General features: G+C 38.4%; 1 protein-coding gene across 1 annotated transcript in view; it reads left to right on the forward strand.

The window, feature by feature from the left end:
* The window catches only part of PIEZO2 (piezo type mechanosensitive ion channel component 2), a gene marked incomplete at both ends in the record, with an annotated part of 307,245 nt that overhangs the window by 232,267 nt on the left and 53,768 nt on the right, over positions 1 to 21,210 (forward strand). The window contains 10 exons of the mRNA XM_084281658.1: positions 789 to 883; positions 3,880 to 4,040; positions 4,976 to 5,152; positions 5,335 to 5,460; positions 7,164 to 7,364; positions 9,243 to 9,447; positions 9,601 to 9,702; positions 10,158 to 10,323; positions 19,662 to 19,905; positions 21,090 to 21,186. Of these exons, the coding sequence (XP_084137784.1) occupies positions 789 to 883; positions 3,880 to 4,040; positions 4,976 to 5,152; positions 5,335 to 5,460; positions 7,164 to 7,364; positions 9,243 to 9,447; positions 9,601 to 9,702; positions 10,158 to 10,323; positions 19,662 to 19,905; positions 21,090 to 21,186 (1,574 nt within the window). The remainder of the gene's footprint in view (positions 1 to 788; positions 884 to 3,879; positions 4,041 to 4,975; positions 5,153 to 5,334; positions 5,461 to 7,163; positions 7,365 to 9,242; positions 9,448 to 9,600; positions 9,703 to 10,157; positions 10,324 to 19,661; positions 19,906 to 21,089; positions 21,187 to 21,210) is intronic.

A 21,210-nucleotide genomic window follows, 5' to 3' on the forward strand; every position in this document is an offset into this window, starting at 1 on the left:
AAAAAATCGAAATCAAAAAGTTTCATCTGAAATTTTTCTTTTTTTTTTTTTTAAAAAAGCAAAAGAAATGCTGGATAAGCCTCAGAATAATTGGCACCATGGCAATACAGAAATATAATTTTTTGTGTTAAATGAGTTGCATCTCCATTTTTGTAGTCTGAAAATTACTAAGAGACTAAGTATGAGATAGTTATAAATTAACTGCTGTGCTGCAGTTCCCTGTTTCTTTATAGAAGCACCCTGTGAATATCATGATGGCATGCTCTTGGCATCAGAAAGCTTCTGCAGATGGAGTAGGAGAATGCTTTATTACTTGTGATGTAGCATGACATATTCGTCAATGACCTTCTTCTGTAACCCCTCTGTTCTCATCTCCCTTTTTCTTTCTGTTCCAATTACTTTGAGCAGCCTCAAGAAAAAATTACCAAACCAACAAAATGAGTAAGTCCCCTGTGAAGTCATGAAATGTTTGCTCTTAAACAATGTCATTTCATGCTTCTACATCTTAAACTCTGACCATTTTCTCCAGTGGGGAAAATGTCAAGTTTAAGTGTCAATACCACTCATTACTAACTAACCATTAGTATCTGAGTGAGAAGTAGTTACTAATACATTCCAACTCAATTTGCAGTGTGTGTTTGGAGAAAGTACCAGAATCATTAGCTTTTCCACTTCTAAGGCATTTTCCATGAAAAAAAAATATATTTTTTTTTTCTAGTTATACATCTTGAAAAAGATTGCAATGTCATTACCGTTAAGTTTGCTGACATATCACTATTTACCAACAGACTGGTGCACCAAGATGGAAGCCTGCCTGACATAACTATGATGAATTTAACTGCCAGCAGTGAAAAGGAAGAGGATAAAATGCTGAAAGAGGCTGGTGAGAAAAGAATGGAAGAGCCAGATGGGGAGGGAGGGAAAGGGAGGGCAGAAAAAGGAAAAGAAGAAGAAGAGAAGGATGACGACAAGGAAGATGATGATGATGAAGACAGTGAGTCAGAGGAAGAAGAAACTACAGGTAAGCTCTGCAGATTAAGAATTTTGCTTTCCTCAGCCTTAGGTAACAGTGGTAGCAGATGGCTCATTCTTGGCCATCTCTGCTCACTTCAATTATCACATTTTTCTTCTAATTTTACATAGGGTCTTTGCCAAAGCAGCCTGAACTGAGCAGATGGCTACTTGTCAATTATTCAACAGGCTGCAGGTTTTTCTAAGGAAAATCATACTATTTCTGTAGGATGCTAGGAGAATGAAAACAACAACAGCAACCAAAACCTTTTTTTAAAGAGTGATTTTTTCTCGGTATTCTGGGTTGGGTTAATACCCCAAACCTTGCAAACACCTTTAGAGTGAAATCTCTTTAAGATAAAGAAAATACACATACATTTTTAATCTCTGATACTTTATGCTTTCAAGGCATTTGAATTCAGAAGTTCGAAATGGCTTTACTTCATTATTCATGTGCACATTAGTGTCATATTTTTCACTTCTGAATATGGAATGTGTAATTGATGCCAGATGAACATAAAAATGCTTAAGGGCAGACATGGGTAGTGCTGATGTTGTCATTCTTGATGTTGCTAGTATGAACTCCTAGCTTGAATTATTTCCAAAACTCTGTTAGGAATATGAGCCATGAGTGAAAACCAGGGAGAGGCATTTCAAACACCCAAGGAAACTGTACCGTCCAGAAATAGCCTTACCACAGATTTTGTTGTTTGTGTCAATACTTATAGGACTGTGACACATAAATAGAGACAGGGTCTTTGTCAAGGAAGAATGGCAGTGTGTTTAGCTTAGCTGCCCCGTGGGAGCTCAGCAGCAACTATTTCTCTTTCCTGGCTGGGACATCTTCCCTCACAGAGATGTTCATAGGACATGGAAACCTTTCTTGGACAGCTCTCATGTGATCTCCAAGGAGTGATAAGTTTGTTGTGCGCTGGCCATCCCCACATACCAGAAGGGCTGAGGATGGGGGTCATCTGTTGAAGGTTACCCTGTGTAAACATGCAAACAGGGAAGTGGGGAGCTTCAGCATTCTCCCTAGCCCCGCCCCCCCCCCCCCCCCCCCCCCCCGCACTGTAGTCAGTGGGGCTTGGCAATAGCATGAGATGCTACTTGCCAGTGTGTGATCCATCCTTAATCTGCACATGCATTTATTTCTACCAGAGAGTTACATCACTGTTAGATGACCATGGCCATATGTCTGATTTTTATCATTATTTTAATATGTTCATGTGTGCAGACTTTGTTGTACAGTGATGTACAATTTTTCAGTGGTGGAATCAGACTGTATCTTATCCTCTGTGCATGTGGTGTTTTGACATGCTAGACAGTGCTCATTAAAAGACCTCCTCTGCCCTGCTCCACTTCACTGGCACTGTCTGGAGATACCTTGCATGGTGGTAATGCTACAAATTGAAATAAATGCAATGAAAAAATGAGAGAGGACATCTATAATTCTAATTCTCTAAATACTTAAATACACTCATCATGCTCATAAAATCACACATGTAGGATTAGAGTTCTCTTGCTAGCTTAATTTGTCAAGTTTAATTACATAATCATGCACGTACATCACTCGGTGTTTTTATTAGGATTTTCTAAGTTGTGCTTGGGGAAAAGGACAGGAAAAAAAAAGTATAATTTGGAATTTGCATGTCAGGTATTTTTAAAATCAGCTTTTTTTCCACAAGTGTGCATGTGTTTTCTCACATAAATATGTGCAGAGTAACCATCTTGGTTTCCTTTATAAGCAAAATAATTGGATGACTTGAAATAATTGCATACACAAGCTGGTAACTCTTTAATGTTTTTACCAGATTAAACAGTGACATGTTTTGGTCCCATTTTGAAATGTTTCCATCTCTGTTATTAGCTGTAAAAGTGTTCTCACAGTATGCAAAATCCTTCCTAATCTCCAAAATGCTTCTGAAACCTCTAGTACAGTGTGAAGTCGTTATATGTAGGAGACTGATGGAACAGTTTTCTAGCCAGTCCATAAGCAAAGAGAACACTGTTCAGTATATGTATTACTACATATTCATATGTAATAGACATTTCTTGTTTCCACATGTTTGGTCATCGGGGTATTATTTGGGAGGATGGCTTTTGTAGTAAAACATTGTCTGTGAAGGGATACATTCACCCAGTTTCAGGATCTCAACTTGCTAGAGCTCCCTTTTCAACTGAGAGAAATATTCAACTAGACTGCAATTTACCTTACCTGTTTTAGATATCTATCTTGGGATGCCACAAATCACACACTGAGAAGGTGTGCTTTCTCAAGGCAGTTTAGTTGACTGACATACAGCAGCTATAATATAGTTGTCTAAAGCCATGTGACAAGAACACTTGCCATAGTGTGCCTGAATTTCTCCCAGGCTGGCTGAAAAGCTTTCTGAATAATATTCTGTGCTTTCTGAAAACAGGCTGTGTCTGTATCTTCCAAATGTTAGATAAAATCCTATTCTTTCTGAGCTGGATAAGGGCCAGGTCTGGAGAGTCCTAGAGCTAGTCACTTTGTGGTAATCCCTAAGCTTATGTCCAAAGACACTGGCAGAAAATGGGGCCCAAGCAGGGCTTTGCTACAGAGAAATAAAAGCAGAATTGGCAAGGGAAGCCACCACCAGCACTTGGTAGTGGGGAAGGCTTTCAGTGAATGTGGGTCAGAAGGGAAAACACCATAGCTGAATGGACCTCAACCATGTTTTATCTTAGCTAACAAATGAACCATACCTTTTACCTCCTTCATGTCTTACTCTAAGGCCTAGAAGAGCAGAAGTAGAAAGCTCGTTGTTCCCTGATGAAGCATTCCTTTTCATAAAGACCTTCTGTTTTTCTCCTCCCAATGGTTCTGCTTGGACATCTCTGCAGACCTAAGGAACAAGTGGCATCTGGTGATTGATCGCCTTACAGTGCTGTTTTTGAAATTCCTGGAGTATTTTCATAAGATGCAAGTCTTTGTGTGGTGGCTTTTGGAGTTGCACATCATCAAAATTGTCTCCTCTTACATCATCTGGGTCACAGTGAAAGAGGCAAGTAAACGCTTGCTGTCAAAATCTTAACCTTGGTGGAGGCTTGGGAGCTGCACAGTGGTACACCTGGTTGTAGGGAGATACCTTCCTTATGTCAGACCTCACTGAAGCTGTGGCATTCAGCTGGGCTTGTCAGCTGCTGGGGACCTGCCTTGAAATTGTCTCTCACAATGATATTGTTCCCGCTCAGATATTCTTATTCCTTCCCCTTTTTTTCCTAAATATGAAGGTTCAGTTAGTCTAGTAATCTGGACTCATGAGAAACATCTCCTTCCCTACACACTAGTAGTGTAAGGATGGAGAGTGTAGAAGAGGACTAGGAAGAAACACATAGGAAAATTACTTAAACTGGACCTGAAGAAACAGGAATATGGAACTGCATTTTTAAAAAAGGTGAGGACCACCATTAGCTGTGCCTTTGCTGTGGGCAGTGTAAGTTCTCCACCTGACATAGCCATTCCTTGAACAGTGTTGTAGGACCAGAGTCCTTAAACAGCAAAATAAAAATCCCTTTTCTCACAACTATCAGCAAAAAAGAGCTCAAGAAAATGAAAGCAAGTTCCACATACACATGACTCTGTATCATCTTTTCTTTGTTTCATGTGTACTTAAGCAACAGAATCAACATTTGATTTCTTGTATTTGGCATCTGTTGTTTCTAGGGTGGATATGCAGTGTTGAGGGTCTAAGAGTATTCACACTATGTAGGAGATAACATTCTTGCGAAAATATTAAGTTTTCCATTCCTCACTTACCACTTTGTGTGTGCTATTGTGAATAGTGCTGTACATGTATTTTTTAAGTATTTTTCTGTTTTTCTGTGTCCCTTTGTTTTGAGTGATTTTTATTTTTTAATTATTACGGAACAGGTCAAACTTTCTCAGTTCTCTTGTTACTACATGTAATTTCTCTCCATCCTGTTTTTGTGTTTTCAGGTGTCTCTGTTTAACTTTGTGTTTTTAATTGCCTGGGCTCTTGCTTTGCCATATGCTCAGTTTCGCCCACTGGCATCAAGTATCTGCACTGTTTGGACATGTGTGATTATTGTCTGCAAAATGTTGTACCAGCTCACATCTATTGATCCCAGCACTTTTTCCAGTAACTGTACATTGGTGAGTATAGATGTACATTAAAAGGGTTTGGCTGCTGCTTTCGTAAATGAAGAGCAAAAAGAAGCATACTAAGTATTGAAAATTACAATTCACCTGATGTATTATTGTCAATTATCATTCCAACCCCAAGCAGCCTTAAATAATTATTGTTTTTTATATAAGTCATTGCATTTTCTTTTTAGCCTGGAGAGAATGAAACAAAGGTTGATATAGAAGAACTCAAAACCTCAATCCTCTACAGTGGTCCAGTTGATCCTGCAGAGTGGGTTGGATTGAGGAAGTCTTATCCCCTGCTTGTGTACTTAAGGGTAACTTCTTTAACTATCTGTATTGAAATATTTTCTTATTTGTGATGAATTCAGTAATGTCTTTGAAATATATAGCACACAAAAAATAATGGAAGCTGTTTAAAATAGGGAAGTACAGAAGTACAGAGGGAAAGAAACAGCAGAAGGCCATATCTGTTACGTAGGTCATTTCCAGATGGGGTTCAGTACCAATTAAGACAATCTGCATGCAGAAGGATCACTTTCTGACTCTACTGTCTGTTAACAACACTCTAAGAAATGTGGTATTTAAGAGCTCTAAGTAATGAAAAGGTATATGGCTTTCAGGTATCACAGGACTGATGGGTCTACTTGGAGTAATTGCCTTGCATGACAGTATATGCTATACATGTAAGCAGTTAATTTTTATAAGTGCTTATTCCTTAGTTTCAGTTTAGAAAATGAAATAAGCTAAGTTAATAATTCATTCAGGCACTAGTAAATTGATATCTTTTGTTTTTCTTCTTGTTTTCGATTGATGCCTGTGAACAATATTGTATTATTCCTATCTTGATTAAAAAACCCTACTTACAATAAATTTATCAATTCCCAGGGAAAACCTTGCACACTTCTATGTAATTTAAGGAATCTCCAAATTTTGTATACACAAAATTTAAAGCAGTCAGAAATCTGTTAACTAATTAATAGCAGTCTTTGATCTAACAGCTGATTTATTCCTCTTTTTTTTTTTTTTCCCCTGAGAGTTTGCCTCTCTGTACTTTGTTTGTGCAGTCAATTTGTTAGGTGCCTCTGCCTTCACCAAATGTGCCACTGCCTCTCACTCCCTTAGACATGCATCTCTGTCAGTTAAGAATATATGTGGGGAGGTGCAATGGCTGACGTGAGTTCTGCATGGAGGGTGAAGTTGCCAAGTGGCAACTCTCCCAACAGCAGTGAGCAGCCCAGGGACAACAAACAGAAATAACTTATTGTAAAAATAAATAAACTAATTAAAAACATTACTGTCCCAAATATTTCTTGTGAATAGAAATCCAGAGATTGCCTCTTCATCTTCATTTGTGGTTTCCTTGAGGAACTTTCTTCAGGTTTTAACCAACTTTTGGAGTTGGTTAATATTTCTCTTTAATTGAGCTGAAAACAGGTCTCCCTCCTGAGAGAGAAAACTCATCTCAGAGAAGCTAATGACTTTATTTCAGTCAGGCTGGCACTGGGACAGAAAGAGCCTTGCCTGAATGAAGACTGACAGATAGACTTCTCATTGTTCATTTGAAAGAGTATCCAGGGTATATTTGCAGTAGTGAGGGTCCTTGTGGTTTTAGGAAGTTAGTACTTGCCAGCTGAACCCCTGCAGCTGACTTTGTAGATGGTTGTATCCTCTATCTCCTCCAAAGCAAGCATGATATCTTAAGGGAAGCCATGAAATGTGAGAGGGAAAATAGTTGGGTCAATGCATTTTCAATTCCTTTCTACAACTAGTGTTCATTACAGTATTCTTAAAGAAATGTCTTATCTTCCAAATCTCAGTACAAAGTCTAGTAAGTGGTAGGAACCTCACTTTATTTCAATGTTAGTAGCTAAGAATAAGTTCCACTACATCCTGGAGTGTGGGAGCTCTCAAAGTTAATATCCATTTTAGCATTCATTGGTTAATGTTTATCAGAAAGTTTTATAGCTTTTTGTGGTTTTGTTTTTATTTAGTATTCTTCTGATTGTATCTCCTGTAGAACAACTTACTGATGCTGGCTATTCTGGCTTTTGAAGTTACAATTTACCGTCATCAAGAGTACTACAGATGTCGAAATAACCTTACTGTGCCTGTGACTAAAACCATTTTCCACGATATTACAAGAGCACATCTGGATGATGGACTGGTAAACTGTGTCAAGTATTTCATAAACTACTTCTTCTACAAGTTTGGTTTGGAGGTAAATTGTAATATATTAATTTTCTTTAGACTGTTATTCCAAACGTTTTGGTTGTGTTATTTTTGGATACTAGCTTGAATTATGTTTGACAGTAGGATGCTTCTTAGTAATAACTTATGTCACATCAACAGTTACTCTCTGCTAGTAGTGGTTTTCAGTTTGATTTTATTTTTATGTCGTATTTGTTTTCTCTTTCTACTTGTTTTTCATTGACCTAGCCTTAAATGGTCATGTCTTAACTCACGAAAAGGTGGGTTAACTCACAGGTGGGGCAAGGGACAGAAATGAAGAATACCCTCATATGAATGAACACACAGGGAACCAGGAACTGCAGGAACAGAAGGAAGAAGGAGCTGGCAGGCCACTGTCTCCATTTAATAATTTCTGGACTTCTTTTACCTCTGGCTGCACAAACACATCCTTCTTTTTTATGCTTGTTGCTATAACTGCTAAAAGTCTACAGGAGCAAGAGCTCCAGCAAAGGTTATTGCCATTTTATGCAACATGTTTAAGACAAATTTCTTTCTCCAAATATCTTTACAGTAGACAAGAAATGCACAAAATGTAAGGAGAGGCAGGTACAAATTTAGTGAAGTGATTTTTTCTGAAGATCCATGACAAATCCTAAATATCTGGTTGTCGTCTTATTTTGTAGAAGATCTGCTTGTCTGCTTTGCCAGCAGCAATAGCCCAGATGGGGCTTAAGTTCAACTAATGTATTCCTTATATCTGGCACCAAAATCCCAGAACTGAAACTACCTTGAAGGCAAACTGTGCTGAACAGGCACCTCAAAAACAAAAAACTAAAAATTAGAATTGCTCTAATTCAGTTTTCCCAGCTCCTCTGCTTGTCTATAGACACACAAAATGTACTGTCAAAATTGTTTGTAGAACAAATAAACTGTTGTTTGTTTTTTGTTGTTGTTGTTTGTTTTGTTTTGTTTTTCAAAATGTTTAATGGCTATCTACAAAAAGTAACTGCTAAACTAATGCACCCCAAATCTAGTTAGAAGGATGTTCTTGACCTATGCATTAAAGACTACTGCCCTTTGCTCTTGATAAACAGAATAAACTGCTTATGGCCAGCCTGAGAGTTAAGAATGAAAGAAAGTTAAAATTAATCAGCAAGTTGTTTCCTTCAGGAAATAAATTTGACCTCATCTTAATCTGAGGAAAGAGGAGATCAAAATAGTGAAGTACATTGGATAAGTGATTCAATATGAATTATTCACCATGTCTGAAAACATGCTTCATGGCACTGAGTGAAGGATGTACTTTAAGTGGAGCCAGAGAACAGAAATGGTCTGGGATAAAGAGCCTTAAAAGGAATGGAGAACTAAAGTTGCCTTACAGCAATTGACTGGATTTGTCTATAGCCAACAGAAGTTATATTGTCTAAATCCCTTTTCTTTTCGTCTGGTTCCCACATGAGGATACACTTTAGTTGTTGTTATTCTTAATGGTTCCTTTTCTTTCTCACATCTGTAAGTGCTATCAAAATATATGGCTGTGTAATATGTGCTTTGCTTGGCAACAATTAAACATTTCACTTATAGGCTACTGTGAGAATGCTCTTTGCATTTCATATCTCTAGATATCACACAATGGAAACCTACTTTAGTGCTGTATTCTTGTAGCTGACACTCATAGAAGAGTATTGAAAATCTGGGCAGTTGGGGTGTGGTGGGATAAGTTGTTGGTGGACAGATACAAACTCTTTTAGCATGTTGGTTGGCAAAGGATACCTGCAGTCAGCCCCAGCATGTGTCCAAGCATTCTGTCAAAATCCCCAGAATAGTTTATCTGCTAAATTGAATTGCTAAATTGATTAGCCATCAGGTTGCAAATGTTCCTTATTTTTCTTTTCTTCCTTCACAGACCTGTTTTCTTCTATCGGTTAATGTAATTGGTCAACGAATGGATTTTTATGCAATGATTCATGCCTTCTGGTTGATTGCTGTATTGTATCGACGTAGAAGAAAAGCCATTGCCGAAATCTGGCCAAAGTATTGCTGTTTTCTGGCATGCATCATTACATTCCAGTACTTCCTTTGTATTGGCATTCCACCTGCTCCTTGTAAAGGTAAGTACACTTACCTTTTATGGACAATTACTGTTGCTTGCTTTTACAGAAAAGTGCTGGGAAATTGATAAGTATTCACAACTATTCAGAAGAAAAGGGTGAAGTAATTGTTGTAAAGTACTGATTGCATTTCTACATGCTTCTGTCATATAGACTATCCATGGAGAAGTGGTAATGCCAACTTCAACTCAAACATCATAAAGTGGTTATACTTTCCAGACTTCATTGTGAGACCAAACCCTGTCTTCCTTGTCTGTAAGTATTTTAGCACATAGCTGAGAAGTGTTTACGTGTCTTTTGCTTAAAACATCTGCACAGTGTAATTTGAAGCCAGGCTTTTATTTACTCTCCAGCAGCAAGCTGACATATTCTGTGGGAAATTGAATACAAAGTGTGGCTTTGTGTGTAGCAGAAAAATTCAACAAATTAGTTATTTCTTCATCTGTTTTTCAATATCCTATTTTTAATAAAGAAGTATCAAAAAGTTCTAATTTCTTTTTTCAGTAAAAATCATAGAAGATGACAGGTAAAAAATCAAATACATTAATAAATGTCAAATCACTGTTAAATGCATTGAAAATCAGTCTTGGATAATCAAAGCATGGGAAAACTACATTATAGCATGGTAATTATATTATAGCATATCACCACCACTCCCTACACCTCAGTTAATGACGGAATTTTTCCTTGCAACCACTGCTTTCTCCTAGATGATTTCATGTTGCTGCTGTGTGCATCTTTACAAAGGCAAACGTTTGAGGATGAAAATAAAGCTGCTGTACGAATCATGGCTGGAGACAATGTGGAAATTTGTATGAATCTCGAGGCAGCATCTTTCAGCCAGCATAATCCTGTTCCTGACTTCATTTACTGCCGGTAAAAACTGAATCTTAAACACTTGGAAAATACAGTGCTTCATTTTTGTGAAGTTCTCTAGTGTGAAAGTAACTCTCACAGCTACCAATTTTACTTGAAATTTATACACATATGTGTTCCCAACTCAAAACATGCCTTTTACTGCTTTATGAGACGTAAGACAGCTTCTGAGTAATCAGCTTCTGCTTTAGAAAAAGGCAGGTGGAAACAGTCTCAAGAGCCTTCCTAACACTGCTGATTGGTCTAAGTGCTCCCCAAAGAGATGTTCAGTGATAAATTTGCCTGAAAGCGCATATTCCCTCCATGAATGCCCTGTGAGACAGTGTTTGTGGTTGATTTCAGCACTCCTGTGGCTTCCCCAAAAAACACATACATATTAGCAAGAACCAATTGTTGTCTGAACTTGCCCATGTATGTACTTAATTACACTAAGTCATCACTCATGTCTTGCGGAGATGTCTACGAGCAAAATGATACACTAAAATAGGAAAATGTCCTTTGTGCTATTTCATCTAAGTAGTAAAAAAACTTAAAAGTGTCTTTAAAAGGCAAGTGGTTTGACTTTCTGTTCCTCAGCATTGTATGTAATGTTATTTAAAAAGGTGAATAATATGAAGGGAGTGTGGGGGGGTGAAAAGCCTGAGAGAGTCTCTTATCCCCAGGCTTCAAACAGTGGAGGCATTCCGATGTGATCACTTCACAGATTAGCTCAGCGCTTCTGAGTTGCGCTGGGCATAATATTAATTGAAGGTCTCTCTGACAGGTTGATGCAGTGTTACAGTAATAAATGGGAGGAATAAGATCTGTTAGCTACTGCTTTGTTTAGACTAGGTGTTTGTTTTGAAATGTATGTTAACAGATGTGTGAGTGTGAAAGGAATAACAAAATTTGAAATAATGTCTAGTGAAGTCTCCCTTACGCTTATAAATTTGTATTTCTGTTACCAGAGAAGTGCTATCACCAAAATCCCTTCTCAAGATCTTAAGATGATACTGCTGTTTCTCTTAGAAATGATGGCCAAATGTGTTTTGAAATAACTTTAAAGAGGAGACAATGGAAGTACTTTCAGTTGACTCAACTTATCCAGAGATTTATAGTCACTTCTGGGTGTAGGGTAAAAAGTTCTCCCTCTTGAGTATTTCCAGCCTCCACAGTGGACCCCATGCTCTAGACCCGCTAACATAAACGGAGTGAGAGAAGTCATAACCTCTTTTCAAAATACGCCATCAAGTGGGGATGTTTTCCAAGAGACATCTGCCAAATAGAGCTTGGTCATAAGATCTCTTCAAAATACTCCATCAAGATGGGATGCTTTCCAAGAGACATCTGCCAAATAGGGTTTGCTCAAGAGGAATGAGTAGGGGGATTGGCTGAGTTATTCTTATTGCCACTGTGGTGGTGTCCACAAAACAAAAGCTATTTCAGCAGTTGCATCAGACACTCTGATATGCTTGGTCTCCTTGGTCCCTTGGTCACTGGCAAAGACCCTTGCTGATAATGTGATTTCTCAAAGAAAGAAGAGATAGATCTTTTTTTCCCACCTTAATCTAGGAAAAAAAAAAAAAAGTTGTGAAAAAAAGAATCATTATCAATGACACCATATCTGGAGGCTATCTTCAGAAGGGAAAGGGGGTCAAGAAAATGACTGTTTTTTAAACAGTGTAGTTTGGCATCTTTTCAAAGTTCCCTGGCATCTGATAGGTATTTCTAGTCATCTGTAGAAGATATTCCCAAATGGCCAAGCATGAAAAGTTTGAAGCACAAAGGATGTTCTTTGAAGATTTTGGATGGGAATCAGAGTTAGATTTATAATGGAAGGCAAAGTCCAAGGTGAATTGGCCTGCTGCCTCTCCACAATCCTTTAGGTTAAGTTCTGTCTTTTGATTCATTTGCATGGCATGCCTCAGCTTGAAGCCATTGGTGGCTTTATATGCATTGAAACACACTAATTAGCATGTGTTGAGAAAATAGACTGTGTATACATGATACACATATGTATTATGCAGCCATTTAATTGGGAATTTGCACCTTGTGTCTAGAAGTGATATTGTTTGTGGAAAATAACCAAATCAACAACAACAACAACAAAGAATTCATAGTGGTGAGCTGTACAGATAACCCATGATCACTCTATGCTTGTTTCAGATAAATACAGAAATCTATGTGACTGTTTCCTGCGATAGCTTTATGTTGTGTGAATAGAATGAAAAGAACAAGGTGGGGAAAGAAACAGAACAGGGACATTTTTGTTGAAAATTCCATCAAATGAATAGAGAACACATTTCAGGAACAGAGGAAATTCCTGTTTATGATATCCTTTTTGTAGATGCCGGGGTAGGTATGCTATAAAGTTTTTTCTTCTGAATTTGAAGTGTAAGCTTCCTGGAACTGTAATGGGAACATACTTGTAGAATGTGTAGACAGGTATAAACAGACCTTCCTTTAGTATGATCTGCATAATAGATCTTCTCTGCCTGATGGGATCTTTCCTTTAGTGTCCCATTCAATGCCTTCATTACAATGTGGAATTTTCCCAGGCTTTAAATGGTGTTATTTTCAAGTGATCGCACTGTCCAATGCCTAATTTGCCTCAAAGAAGTGACAGAGAATGGCTGGACAGTCTCTTAAGATGACTTTGAATCTTTTATTAGAGATTATAAATCTTTTAAAAGAAGGACTCTCAAGCTCTGGAGAATGGACTGAAGATATACCTCAGAAGAAGATGCATGTATCTGGCGTATATTCAAGACAATTTGGAACTAAAAGGGCTTTATCTAAAAATGTTTCTTTCACGTTGATGGAGACATTTCAGAATAATCTAAATATTTTTTATCAGGGACAGCAACCTTGTTTTAAAGCTTATCCAAGCATGTTAAATGAAAAATGGCATTCATCCAAAAGTCAGTCAGAAAGATCCAGACAGATAAGTGAAGACAACCTGGTTATGAATAAGTTACAAAGCATCAGAAACATAGTGCTTAGTATTCATGTGTTTTCTGAGAAGCCCAATGTGTATTTACTGCTAAGGAAAAGAAGTGGCACTTGAAGACTGAAGCACCCTTCTGATGTGTCTGATTCCTTGAGAAGGTGCCAGTTTGTTCTAATAGACATGGCTAAAAAGCTTCTAACTGCAATATAAACAGTGGCAGGAAAAAATAATGTTTCCAAATGCTTAATTTTCTTCTTTCCGGAGAAATACTTGAGCTCAAAAATGATAAATACAGTCTAAGGAAGAGATTTCCTGAAATTTTCTTGTTTTTCCACCCCCAGATTTCTCAGGGGATATGTGCATAAACCCAAGGGAGAGCAAAACTGAAAGGCTTTGAAACAGAAATAAAAACGAATAATAGAAGTAGGAGCTTTTAAAATGAAACAGAATTTGAAGTGACTTCATGGAGGATAATCCTTTCCCACAGTCTCTAATGCCAGAAAATCCTCATTTCAGTTCTCAAGCAGTTTTCCAATGTTCTCCTAGACATTGACAGGAAAATAATTCGGGATTGCAATCTACTTTTTGCCTCCTGAGAGCAGAAAGAATATTAACAGTCAGTCATTGAACAGTCCCTCCTGGGAACCATCATCAGGTGAGTCAGAGAAATTCTCTCAAAGGCAGCTGTAATACCTTTTTTGGAACTACAGTTCTAACCCAGGTTAGTGAAAAAGGATCTGCAAAACATCATTTTAGGCTTCCCATCATATTTGTATAAAGCAAATAAACATTTCATTGCTAATAAAATGGCCTTAAATAACACAGCTTTGGATTTGTGGATTTTTAAAGAAAATAGAATCATGAAGGAAGGACTTCATTGATAAGAGAATGGGAGTAAGAAAATAACAGTCCTAAGTCTTACAGGATCTATCCACAACACTAAATCCAAAGAAGTCCATTAAAATAATAGAGCTAATTTTCAGAAGTTTTGATGTAGCTATTGGAAAAGGGAAAATCAGTGAACCTGACTTCTGGAGATTGAAATGGAGCTACAGAGAAAGGCTGTGGGAATAGCTGCTTGGTGATAAATTAGCAGTGTTGAGATCAGAAGGGGAAACACTGTGATGTAGGATCCAGGTGCAAAGAATGTAAGGAATGGGAGATAAGGAAGAGGGAAGAGAGAGAAGAAATTGGAAGAACAGAGGTAAAGAGACAGCTAACTATGTAAACACATAGGAGTAACATGCCTGAAGGAGAGGGAGAGGCTAGTCATCAGAAGAGGGCTGTGGGAAGAGCCCTGGAGTTATATAGAGGTAGTGATCCACACTCAAAGCAAAACAGGTAGCTGTTAAGGGACCACAATGAAATGACCCAACAAGAGCTCCTCCAGAATGAAGAAAGATTGACCTATGTCAATGTGACAGGACAGTATTGTCTCATCAGTGTGTAAACAGAAAAGTGCGTTCTTTCCCTAAACTTCAAAGTGCTGACTTGAGGGCAACCTGGTCTAATGGGTGGCATCACTGCCTGTGGCAGAGGGGTTGGAACTAGATGATCTTTGAGGTCCCTTCCAGCCCAGGCCATTCTATGATTCTGTGATTATACAATACTGTGATTCTATGATTATCAGCTGCAGCATCAGTGCCTTGGGGGGCCTGCAGGCAAAGGTCTGGACACTGGACTGGCCACAGCCAAACACATTATTGAGCCTGCTGGGAACACAACTACACCTAGAGCAATCTTTTTTTGCAACAGGCTGGATTGCATTACAGTTAACAAGTAATTCCTGTGGAAATAAAATACTGAAGTGATCATAAGACTAATAAAGCTTTAGTAAATAAAAGCAGATAATTTGGTACAGACAGCCATCTTTTAAAAAAGTTTTGGTGGATGGATAGAATGAACTTCGGATTTTCTCTTCCTTGTTTTTGAACAAGATCATAGAATCATAGAATGCCTTGGGGTGGAAGGGACCTTGAAGATCACTTAGTTCCAACTCCCCTGCCATGGGCGGGCATATCTCCCACTTGATCAGGTTGCCCAGGGCCTTGTCTAACCTGATCTTTAACACCTCCAAGGATGGGACATCCACAACCTCTCTGGGCAACCTATTGTAGTGCCTCACCACTCCAGAGTAAAGAATTTCCTCCTAACCTCTAATCTAAATCTCCCCTCTTTTAGTTTAAAACCGTTCTCCTTTGTCCTCTTGTTATCTGATCTAGCAAAGAGTCGTTCTCCATCTTTTTTATAAGACCACTTAAAGTACTGAAAAGCTGCAATGAGGTTGCCCCAGAGCCTTCTCTTCTTCAGGCTGAACAGTCCCAGCTCTCTCATCCTTTCTTCATAGGAGAGGTGCTTCAGCCCCTTTATCATCCTTGTGGCCCTCTGGACGCCCTCTAACAGCCCCACATCCATCTTGTGCTGGGGGCTCCAGACCTGGACACAGGACTCAAGATGAGGCCTCATGAGGTCAGAGCAGAGGGGCACAATCACTTTCCTTGCCCTGTTGGCCACTCTTCTGTTGATGCAGATGAGGATGCAGTTGGCCTTCTGGCACACTGCTGGCTCATGTTGTGCTTTTCATCCACCAGAACCCCCAAGTCCTTCTCTGCAGAGCTGGTCTCGGTGAGTTCTTCTCTCAGTCTCTGCTCATGTCTGGGATTGCCGCAACCCAGGTGCAGCACCTGGCACTTGGACTTGTTGAACCTCATTAGGTTCATGTGGGCCCACTTCTCCAGCCAATCCAGGTCCCTTTGGATGGCATCCATTCCATCTGTTGTATCAACTGCACCCCTCAGCTTGGTGTCATCTACAAACGTGCTGAGGGTGCACTTGATCCCACTGTCAGTGTCATTTATAAAGATATTAAATAGCACCGGTCCCAGGACAAACTCCTGAGGGACACCACTCGTCACCAAGCCTCCACTTGGACATAAAGCCATCAATCACCACTCTCTGGGTGTGACCTTCACATCCACTGAATGGTCCACCCATCAAAACCATATCTCCCCTGTTTGGAGACCAGGACGTCATGTGGCACTGTGCCAAAGGCCTTAGAGAAGTCCAGGTAGATGACATCAGTTGGTCTTCCTTTGTTAACTGATGCAGTCACTAGAGTGACAGAGTCATCTAGAATATCAGTGAATTCTGCTGATGACACTGTTGGCCAATTAGTATTTCTCATATTTTGTTTGTCTTTCAAGATTCTTCTGCATATTTTCTAATTCAGAAGTTATTGTGCTATCAAAAGCCATGCTCTGATGTTCTTGGTACTCTGGTATAGTGGCTAATCTCCCCCTGAAGTGTAAATGTATTCCTGGCTTCCATCTGCACACTCCTGCTTTTACTGTTGTTTCACCCTTGAATTCATCACACCAGCAATGAGTTGTTTCATAGGCTGTATAGTCATTAATTAGTCCTTCCTTCTGTCTCCCACAAAATGAGTTTAAATACACTTGCTTCTTTAAATAAATTTAAAGAGCTAGAGCCAAAGGCAGCAGTACACAGCTGAGGGGATGAAGGGGAGTGGGACTGTTCCCTTAGGATTCAGCTGTCTCACAGATTTTCTAGGTGTGTTCAAATGCCACATCCTGAGAGTGGCCTCTCCTCTATGAGACTGGAAGTGTATTTAAAGACTGCTTAGAAAATGAGGTTTGGAAGATTTACACAGCATTAAAGTAATGATCTTTGCGGTCTACGGTGAATGCGTAAAATTACAGTATATGCTATCCAAGATTTAAAATTTTCTGATGTGAAAAAGTTTTAAAAAAAAAAAAAAAGTTAAGGCTCCTGACTGACTCTGTGTTTGTGCAGGGTCTTCTTAGCTGTTGGGGTAATCTTGTACTTCAGTCTCTCACTGTTGCATTATAATCTCCAGAGCAAGGAACTGAAACTCTTCATTTCCTAACTTTCTGATTTTGGAAGATTTGCATCTAAGAATGCATCATACAGCTTGAGAGGCAATATGCTGAGAACCGCCTCCCATCTCCAAAACATATCTTTATTACTTCTCTTCTGCCCCCCATACCCAAAACATATCTTAATTCCTTCTCTTAAAGCATTTGATCTACCTATGTTATTGTAAATATTTAAGGAAAATTAAAAGGATGCTTGGAAAATGACTCCGCACTATAACAGAAAAATACAGGCATCTGGGGGTATTACAATAGAAAGAAATATAATTTGGGGAATATTTTCATGTATGTGAGATTATTCAGGTACATGAGTTCAGGTATTTGAGGTTCTGCCCACTGCTCTCTGTGCAGCATCAGCTGGCATTGTTCTTGGGCCAGCACAGATGTATCTGAGATAGTCAGTTATGTCCATAATGTAGGTATACCCTGAATGACTTTTTCAAGCACCATTTTTGTAAGAAGACAACCTGAACGTGGAATCTTTCATGTGGTTGGTCTTGCTTGTAATAGTGTATTGCTTAAAATGAGAAAGATTTACATCTCTAAGAAGTACATCATACAATTGTATTGTTTCCTGCCTTGTGAGAATCTTTCCTTTTCATCCTGTTTTGTTTTGGTGTACTGATGTCTAACGCTATTACGTTTAATGTATATTTTGAAAACGAGAAGAGCAGTTGTATTTAGTATTTTAGATGACTGCTAAGAATGTAATGGACTATCAACATTATAGTGAAAAAAAAAAAAACCACTAAATTATTGCATTCCTTTTTATATTCTCTCTAATTTCTGTATGTTTTAATCTGAGAGTGGTATTCACTGTTGCACTGTGATTCAACCAAATGACGTGTGAATGTTGGAATATTTGGATCCAGACAACTTCATGTTGTCTTTTCAGAATCAGAATTCATATTTGTTGAAGAGCATTAAAATATTCTTGCATATTTGATCAATTCAGTTCTGTCTGGGACATTTTTCAACAGATGTTGATGTACTTCTTTGGTAGCAAAGGAGAAGATTTCTGAAATACTGCAATTGTTAAAATGGTTTCAGGAAGGTGATTTTTTCCTAGCCATCCATCACATAAGTATTATTAACGAAACACCAAATATTAAGATCCTGTTGTTGTTGTTGTTGTTGTTTTTTCCTAGAGAAAAACAGTGAGAGCACCATTTTGAGTGAATTTTGAGTTCATGAAGATCTGTTCAACTGTTATCTTCTGTGTCTTTATTTTCCTAGTGTGTATAGATTATTTGATAATGTTTTATCACCCCAAACCCAGCAGCATTTCTGAAGCCATGAAATTTTTAGCCTTCACAGGCATTAGTTGATAAATTTCTTTAACGTTTGTGGGAAATAAACACAGAGGAGCTTTCTCATTACCTTTCATTAAATGCCTCTCCGGTTAGCTTCGGCAAGCTAAATGTATAATACATACATATAAATGTAGGACTATAAATACACACACCCAGAAAATTCTGAGCCTGAGAACATCAAGCAGCATGGGCCTTTTTATGTGGCTTCATCCACTGCATTTAGCTCATTTACTCCTTACATGGTTTGGTTTAGGTATATGTGTACTCCCATCGTGCTGTCTCCCTGCCTGGTTTCCTGACAAATCCAGTTTCACAGCCTTGGTGAACAGACCCTGAAAACATAGTACATCTGGAATCAAAACACTAAATGGGTGGAAAACAAGAATTTGTTGGGTTTGCAGTGTTTAACTATATGTAGTATTTGGTATTGCCTTTGGCAGATATTCTTATTTGAAAGCTCACTGAGTCAATATTAAGTCAAGATTTTGATGAATCTGAAAAAAAATACTAAATTGTTTCTCACTCTTTCCCATTGTGGGCCAGGCTGATTTCAGATAGTTCTGTCTTGCAGCTTCCTGGCAAACATCTCAGTAAATTCTAGCACATTTATATTCTGTAGGAGCTATTTTACTCCTCAAAACTTTTTCAGTTGATCTCCACTGGAGAAAGGTATTTTTAGCAGCTGTCTTTGAAAGGTAGGCTTTAACCAGGCTGAATTCCCTAGAATTTATAAATACAGAACTGTTTGCAGTGAAGTACTGTAGCTGGCTTTTGAAGATAGATTTGCTTTAGTACTACCCACACTTCTTAAAGGATTATTTTAGATAGCTTTTAAATTGCAGAAGTGGCATTGACAGGTAATATCACTCTATCATGAAGTTTGGTGAGAATATATTTTTCCCCCTTTTATGATACAAGGCTTGATCCTGTGTGGTGCAAGGTGCCCTGACTGGGTGCATGCAGCAAGGTGCTTACGCACATGAATGAGCTAGAATTGAGTATATGAGCCAGCCAGATCCACTGACCTTGGCATTAATCCTGTGCAGATGCCCAAATGCTGACGTGGGGTGCGAATGCTCTGCTGTCTATCTGTAGCTACAAGTAGCGACCAGTAGCATAAATAGTGGAAATTTATCATTGTCCTCAAGAAATGGTAATTTTTTCTCCTTCTTTTACTTCCAGGTCCTACTTAGACATGTATAAGGTGATAATATTTAGTTACCTCTTCTGGTTTGTGCTTACTATAATCTTCATAACGGGAACCACAAGGATCAGCATATTCTGTATGGGCTACTTGGTAGCCTGCTTTTATTTCCTTCTCTTTGGTGGAGATTTGCTGCTGAAACCCATCAGGAGTATTCTGCGTTACTGGGACTGGCTGATTGCGTACAATGTTTTTGTGATCACCATGAAGAACATCCTCTCAGTAAGTAGCTGCTGCATTTCTGCTGCCCTGAGCACTTTTGTGGCTTCATTGGAATTATGCACAGTGCACTGAATGGTCATTAGAAATCCTTTTCAGGACCACAGCCTTTTGCTAGTGCAAAGCAGGCTCCATTTTAAAGCAGAAACTGCAAGTGCATATCCAGAGAATGCTAATGCATATACATTATAGGAAAATGTGCATACTTGTTTCAGTCTGGCTCTGAGAAAGCTCACAAGCTATTTTCAAAGGATCAGATTCTGAATACTTTGCCTTTTTAAGTTGTTCCTTAGAAGTCTGTGAAAGTTTTGGTGGGGTGAGAAATGAGTTAAAAGTGCAAGATCAGCTACACCATCAATAAATAGTGCACATTCAATTAAACCTTTTGTTTTAAACTAGAATTTTCAAGCCTAGTACTAGATGGAGTTGTGTGACTACAAAATTACAAGCTGCATTCTGTTTTCCTTTAGAACTATTGTGAGCTTCAGGGGAAAACAGACACATTTTATAATAGAATGTTAAACACTTCTGTGAAGTATTAAAGGTTTTCTTACATTAATTAACCATTTAGAACAGATTCTTGCAGTGGCACTAATAGGTGATTGAGACAAGGCAGTACTTAAAACTTTATGAAAGATAAATTTAGATTTATTCCTGGCAATTGCCTTTTAGCTTTGAACATTTAAGTGCTGGACTGAAAAGAGCAGACATTTTTCTTTTTACATTTATATAAGTCACTGTACTGAAATAAAATTGATTTATGGGTGGTTTGAATTTGCAAACGTTCTAAATGCTCACATATGTGCTTCATTTTATGCTTGGGAATTCAGTGGGGCCATGTGTATGTTAAGTTAAGCTTGTCCGTGTATGTTTGCAAGTTTAACTCAGTGATTTATAAAAGTTGCTTAGCCGTCACACTGCATCACATGCCAGACATATCACTTTCTCTGCAAAAACACAAGCAAAACCTATATACCTGCTATCTCCTGGATAATCAAAAGAACTAATTCTTGCTATGTGATATGTGTTACTGCTAAAGACACTTTCATCTAATCTGTTTTACTAATGGGATGCAATTCAGCCAATGACAGTAATAATATTCTCAAGTAATTTAAGGAGATGCAATACTTTTCTTATCTTTATTTCTTCTACGTCTTGTTATATGAAACTGTTCTTTTACTTTCCAGATAGGAGCCTGTGGCTACATTGAGTCATTAGTTAAGAATAGTTGCTGGTTGATTCAGGCATTTAGCTTGGCTTGTACAGTTAAAGGCTACCGTATCCGTAAGTATAGCCTGTTTTTCTTTG

This window comes from Netta rufina (assembly GCF_964035555.1).
Source record: "Netta rufina genome assembly, chromosome: 2".
Classification (NCBI taxonomy): Eukaryota; Metazoa; Chordata; class Aves; order Anseriformes; family Anatidae; genus Netta; species Netta rufina.